A 7,350-nucleotide genomic window follows, 5' to 3' on the forward strand; every position below is an offset into this window, starting at 1 on the left:
TTTTATACTAAAGTTGTCTGTGCAGTATTTCTGAAGTGATTCAAAGGTGAAGTTTATTTTTTTTAATGCTAAAATGCATTCTTCTGTTCCGTTTTAATGTACAGACTGCTACAAGTAAGTTATTCTTCTGTTGTGCTTTTAAGACATTACTCCATTTAACTGGTCCAACATTTCAACTTGCTGTTCAACCTCTTAATGATATTGTGGTGGAACTACCTGTACTAAGGTGTTTAGTCAGAAATGGTGAAGAGCTACATTTCTGTAATCCTTAAAGTGACGGTTCATCCAAAACTGAAAATTCTGTCCAATGGGGACTAGCAACTGTTTGGTTACCCACATTCATCAAAATCTCTTGAATAAATGACAGAATTTTCTTTTTAATTTAGATGAATTGATTAAGAGAATGGCTATTATTACAGAAACCATGGATTTGTATTGTAGCACCTAATCTGATTTGATTTTTAATTTGTAATTCTTCATAAGAATAGTTATTTTCCTCAATGTATAAGCATGCCCTTCTAATGATCCAGTGGATGTGAAAACACAGATTATGCGATAATTACATCCTTTATATAAAGCGATTATTTTATATAAAGGATGTAATTATGAGAAAGTTAAAAAAAGTTTCTCATGCTTGTTGATTGTAGTATTGCTTTAGTAAATATTTTTCAGTAAATACAAAAATCCACTTATTTTTATGTTTAGTTTTCATTATGATTGGGTAACACTTTAAAATAACCTTCCTAAGTTAATGCATTATAGCATAGCATATAACTAACAATGAGCAATATATTGGTTACAGTATTCATAAATCTTTGTTAAAAGCTGAGAAGGAAGAGGAGCATTGAGAGCGATTATGGATGTATTGTGTATGAATCTGCAACTTATTAAAGAAACTAGATATTATGCAAGCTAAAGAACTAAGATTGGTGGAGCAGTTAAGACGACACCAATTGCAGCAATACAGGTGGAGTCCTCAGAAATGCCTCTACATTTAAGAAGAGAAAAACTAGCCATGGCATACTGGATTAATCTTCAGGGCCAAAGAGAGGATCATCCTGTAAGAGAAGTACTTAATGAAAGTTGGGAAACAGTAAATAAACCAGGTAAAGGATTTGAATGCTAAATTAAGAAATTGATCAATGAAACTGGAATGGAATCAAATAAATTTGCATCGGTAATAGTAACTCCTCCATTAGCACCTTGGTTATTAGAACAACCAGAAGTTGACTTCAACGTACATAAAGAAATCAAGGGAATGGGGGAGGGGTTTAATTTTAAAGCTTATGTTAAAGAATATATAAAAAGTATGCATTATTAATTTCTCCAAATTTACACAGATGGATCAAAGAACATAGAAACTGGAAGGACAGGTGCTGCATTTTTCATTCCAGAATTTCAGGTTAGGAAGGCTGGAAGAATTACGGATGGTACTTCTGTATATACAGCAGAGATGGTAGCTATCCTTACGGCATTAGAGTGGGTATATGAAGTAAGACCGGATAAAGTAATAATATGCTCTGACTCAATGGCAGCTCTTATGAGTTTACAATCATGGCAATCAAATAGAAAAGACATTTTAACAGAAATCATGATTACACTATATAGTATTAAACAGATAGGGATAATTACTCGGTTTATATGGGTACCTGCACATGTGGGAATTCAAGGTAATGAAGAGGTAGATAAAATGGCTAAAGAATCCTTAAATATGGATGACCCAAGTATAAATATTGCACTCAGCAGAATAGAAGGAAAACAGTTCATATTAAATGCATGCAATATTGTATGGCAGATATACTGGGACTCATGTCAAACAGGTAGGCATTATCACAAAGTACAAAGGAGTATAAAGAGAAGAAAAATCATTCATAACATAAGTAGAAGGGAACAAGTCATTTTAACACGTATACGAACAGGACATTCAAATCTTAACCAAACACTATACATTATAGGGAAACATAATACTGGTCTATGTAATGTTTGTTTAACAGAGGAATCAGTGGAACACGTTATGATGATATGTACAGCATATGAAAGAGAAAGGGATCGACTTAAAGATGAATTACAATCCTTAGGAGTTAAAGAATTTTCATTAAGTATCGTGCCATCAATACTCAAAATGGAGCTCAGAGCTTACACATCTCTGAACTAATTACACTTTTCAACATGTTAATTATAACGCAATCGATATAATGACATCTGCACAGCCTCAAAACATCTTTTTCAATAAACTCATACTACATTAACAAAGAATTCAAATTAATACCTGAAAAGGGGGAGAAGATTAAGCACATTCACAGTAGACTATGTTTCCCCACTGCAAACTTTATGTGTAATGGAGAAACACCGTGAGTTCTCCCCCCTAGTGTTCAACAAGGCCTGACTAATAGATCACACACCTTATTGTGCCAAACCAATCGATCACAGATTAACCAAAATCATTTAGATAACTTGTCTGCATTTTCTATTTTAAACAGATTCAAATATAATTATACAGACATATATATTTCACTCTGTCACACACTCCCCTACAAAACAAATGTCGTCTCGACATTACCTTTCTTTAACACAAGAGTCTTTCAATCCCATTTGTGTTTCACAAAAATTTTGTAGTGCCAGAGTTCAGCATTTTAACAGTCCCTGGATTGTCCTGAACTTAATACTTCACATACTTCACTACAGTTTATGAAAAAGAACAGTCCATTAGTGCCTCAAAGTGCAAAAAGTTAAAGAGGCATAAGAGGCATGTCCACATTTTCTTTGGATTTCAAAAGTTCCACAGCCTCTCAAGACTACAGTCCATAAGGCAAACAGTCCATAGTATTCCCAAAATTTCAAAAGTTAAAAGACTGTTAAAGGAGATATTCCTAAAAAAAAACAGTCCATGTTCTGTTTTTTAGCATTTAAAAGTTCGAGAAATGTCCAAAGCAATATTCCTAAAACAAAACACTCCATCAGTTCTCTAGATGTCAGACTGTAATAATGCAAAGAAACTCAAGATGTCTTGAGTGTCTTGTCTCAATGCAAATTTAACAGTTCGTGGCCCCTGATTAGTGGACTCCATACACAAAAGGCAAATGATAACCGTATTGCTGAACAGGCGGCAGCCAAGTCGACAGTCCATGAGCAGACACATAAGGTAAGTGCTGTGGCGGTGTCTGCAAGATTCCATTAAATTGTCCGACATAAGTGGGTATACCCAAAGTATCATAAGTAAGTACTCTTGGTGGGCGTCTTTCTCTCCTAGGCAGCTGGTAAGTTTGCTCCTCTTGACCTTCTTGGTCACTTTCAGCAGACGGCGTGGAAGCAGGAAGGTGTTCATCAGCAGGTAAGTTGATCTCTTGTTCTTGGTCGCTCTCCATGGATGACAGTGAAGCAGGAACTTGTTCCAGGACCTCATTTGGATACTCATCAGACTCTGCCAGACAGTTTGCATTCATATACAGGACTGATATCCTGGTCATCCATTTGAGCATCCTTCATTACATTCACAGACAAAGGGGGTATTGTCGGGACTGCTGGACAGGTCTGAATAGATGAACAGTTGGTCAAGACTGACCATGGGATGCTGGGTCCTTCTTGAGCTTCTACAGCCTGAATGGTTGCACCTATTATGTCTGACGACAACTCCTCAGAGCACTCTTTCATCATAGTACCGATATCGAGGGGCAATCGGGACAGCGTATCAGCGTCAATATTTTCACGACCTGGGCGATATCTGATTGTGAAGTGGAAATCTGCCAATTCAGCCACCCACCTGCAACCGGTAGCATTCAATTTGGCAGTTGACAGGACATACGTAAGGGGATTGTTGTCACTATATACAGTAAAAGTTGGAGCATAATACAAATAATCACGAAATTTTTCGGTGATTGACCACTTCAAAGCAAGAAATTCAAGCTTGCCTGAGTGTAGGTGGTAGTTTTTCTCAGCAGCAGATAGAGTACGGGACCCATAAGCAATCACACGAAGTTTGTCATTTTGTTTCTGGTATAATACTGCACCTAAGCCTTGAGCTGACGCGTCTGTGTGCAGTATAAAAGGCTGTGAAAAGTCCGGGAAAGCTAATACAGGGGGCTGGAGCAAACAGTCAATTAGCTGTTCAAGAGTGCTCTGATGTTGTTCAGTCCAGCTAATGGGCTTACTCGATGGAACACCAGTTTTCATGCATTTTGTCTTTGATTGTCTCTGACTATTTTTCAGGTGAGCATTATCTTCTGGAGTACTTTTTAACAGGTCATACAAAGGGCTAGCTATGCGAGAAATCTTTAATGTATTGTCTGTAGTAGCTAAGCAGACCAAGAATTCTCCTCAGCTCACCCACATTCTTTGGTTGTTTGTCTTTCAGGGATCTGACAGCTTCTGTATCTGCAGGATCAACTTTACTTCCCTCAGCAGAGACTATTCTACCCAGGTAGCGGACTTCAGGTTTGAAGAACTCACACTTACTCGGTTTAAGTTTGATGCCATGTTGCCTAAGTCTCTGCAACACTTTCCTTACATCCTGGACGTGGTTCTCAAAGGTCTTACTAAACACCAAGGTGTCATCGAGGTATGGAATGCAGATCTCATCCCGCAAGCCGTCTAAACACTCCTCCATACATCGCTGGAAGGCTGCAGGAGCATTCATCAGCCCGAAAGGAATACGCATCCATTCATACAGGCTCCAGGGTGTCATTAAAGCAGTTAGGTGCTTACTTTCCTTAGACATGAACCCCTGGTGGTAGGCCTTCCCTTGATCTAATGAAGAAAACCAGGAATTACCTCCAAGGCTGTCCATAATGTCCTGCACCCTAGGAATTGGTTGTCTGTCTGGGTGAGTCTTTCTGTTCAGGTCTCGATAATCTATACATAAACGGAGGCTGCCATCCTTCTTTCTTACGCATACAATTGGAGACGAGTATGATGAGTTGGATTTTTCAATCCAGCCTTGTGTTATGAGGTCATGTAAGTATTCTTTCATCTCACGATACAGGGGCTTTGGCACAGACATGTAAGTGCGATTGACTGGCTCATCATCTTTAAGTGATATACTCAACTGCAAATTTCTGATACACCCAATATCGTTGTCTGATTTAGAGAATGAATGACACTCATCCCTTAACATTTGCTGTACTATCTGTCTCTGATGTTTACTCAGGTGGCTGACATCGACTGGCGGGTCCCAATGATCAGTATTGGTGTTGTCGTGACAGTTCTCCGCAGCCTGGATGTGACATGCCCCAACAGCGGTAGGGCTTGCCGGCACCTCAAACATACTAGCAGGGAAGACATTCTTGACAAACTGTACTGTACCCATCTGAGTCTGGCCCATCAGAGTGATATCATGATCAGTGTCGTTGTATATCTCAATTGTGATATTTGTTGGAGCCCCTCTTTTCAGCCTTATTAAACATTCTTTGAATTCAAGCCCATCTGCCCAGCAAGGATTCACATCGGGTTCAAAAATGAGTGTGCTGTCCTCCTTAACTGGCTGCATGTACACACGGCATGGGATCTGCACAGTACTACATTTGGGAATGTTAACATGGCCTTTCATGGTCTTTACTGTGTATTCACGTGAGCATTCTGCACTTACAAGTTTGATGAACGTCTGGACTTTGCTTCTTTTTAGGCTGGGGAATGCGGCTTTCAGTTCTCTCAAGCGTTTTGTCACTCACAGTACTTGGCTGGGCTTGTTCAATGGAATTCACAATTTGTTCTATCACATTGAAACCTATGATAGGGTGAGAGAGGTTTTGACCCCTAGCTACGAGTATGGGAATGACAAGTTCGGTATGGTGAGATGTCGGTGACGCAAGTCTGAAAGTCACTTCCACATATCCAATGTAGGGCATATCAATACCATTGGCAGCCACGAGGTTCAAAGTGTTTGGAGACTCAAGGATGTCTGAAACATCTCTCAGTGGGACTTCGGGTAAGTATTCCTGTTTCCACAATTCACCAATGACACATACCTGAGAGCCTGTGTCCCACAGTGCTTGAATTCGATGGCCATGCAGGTAACATTCAACAAGACATTGCCTCCCAACTAGTGATGTCACAGAGGAATGCTGGTTAACTCGAGTACTGCAGGGGGCGTGGACACTCATCGTCAGGTAGGAATTTGAAACTGGTCTTGGTGGGTTGATACAAGTTTGCTTGTGTTCAGTCCAATGGTGAGTTTGACAGATCTTAGAACAATACAGTATCTTTTTACATCGTGCACACTGCTTCATTTGCTTCTCTGTTTTTTCGCAGGCTGCACATCTTTGGGACCGGTCAGTGGGTCTGGTTACTCCCTGTCCCGCGGAAGTAACCGCTCTCCATTTAAAGGACTCTCTCTTGAAGGCTTAATGCCCCGGATCCTGCATCCTGCTTGGAAGTGCTCGCCACTGCCACATCTGAAACAATGCATGCAACGGTCCTCTGTTCTTTGCTGCTGACAATTAAAGCACTTTCTTGCTTGGGAACGAGTAGGGGGTGCATAGTATTGTCGGGGTATATACTGGGGTTGAAACGGAGTATTCACTCTCATTTGGTTGGTGCCCGGTGATGGCCAATATGGCTGCAATTGACACTGAATAATTTCTCTTTCAGGGTCTCCCTGTGCAGGAACAGGACACTGTGGTGAGGCAAAAGCTGGTTGCTGCAATGATTCTCTGATGTGAGCTATTTCAGCACTGAGTGTTTTGAGCGAAGCTACATCAGTTCTCAGTTCTTTCAGTTCCGACAGCACATTGGAAGATGATTTTGGTGCACTTTGAGCACTGGATTTCTTATCAGTGGTTTCATATATGAAAATGAGTGGTTTCAATACTCACAGATTAACCAAAATCATTTAGATAACTTGTCTGCATTTTCTAAACATTTTTAAACAGATTCAAATATAATTATACAGACATATGTATTTCACTCTGTCACATATGCACCTATGAAGTTGGTTCGCAACCCGCCATAAAACCAAAAGAAGAAGAGCATTGAGAGCACTGAGCCCGAACGAGCGTGAGCATAGTAGGTGGCGGTAATGCACCTTTGAGATGAGTTGCCAAACGCCATTAAACCTGAAAGAAGAAGAAGAAGAAGAGCGTGAGCATTGTACGCATTAGGGATGGGCGATACCCCTTATTTTGTTTTCGATTCGATACCGATATTTTTCAAGGCAGTATCGTCGATATCGATACCGATTCGATACTTCTGCACTAAACTTTTAAATTATGAAATTATTAAATTACTAAGAGTAAAATGGGCAATGAAAACCACTTAACTTTATGTTGAAAACGCATTTTAGCCCGTTTAATCCCAAATTTTTCCCAGACATGAAAACATCCAAATGATGTGTCATTAGTAACCCTTTGAAATAATCAA

General features: G+C 39.8%; 1 protein-coding gene across 1 annotated transcript in view; it reads right to left on the bottom strand.

Moving 5' to 3' along the window:
• Window positions 1–3,053: 3,053 nt before the first annotated feature.
• Window positions 3,054–7,350, bottom strand: part of LOC107720302 (mucin-5AC-like) — a 23,368-nt gene continuing 19,071 nt past the window's right edge. The window contains exons 6-10 of the mRNA XM_016527986.1: window positions 5,582–5,930; window positions 4,702–4,743; window positions 4,324–4,617; window positions 3,225–3,421; window positions 3,054–3,161 (exon numbers count right to left, since the gene is read on the bottom strand). Coding sequence (XP_016383472.1) covers window positions 3,054–3,161; window positions 3,225–3,421; window positions 4,324–4,617; window positions 4,702–4,743; window positions 5,582–5,930 — 990 coding nt within the window. The remainder of the gene's footprint in view (window positions 3,162–3,224; window positions 3,422–4,323; window positions 4,618–4,701; window positions 4,744–5,581; window positions 5,931–7,350) is intronic.

The sequence above is a fragment of the Sinocyclocheilus rhinocerous genome, unplaced genomic scaffold (genome assembly GCF_001515625.1).
Source record: "Sinocyclocheilus rhinocerous isolate Xijiao unplaced genomic scaffold, SAMN03320098_v1.1 scaffold4923, whole genome shotgun sequence".
Taxonomy (NCBI): Eukaryota; Metazoa; Chordata; class Actinopteri; order Cypriniformes; family Cyprinidae; genus Sinocyclocheilus; species Sinocyclocheilus rhinocerous.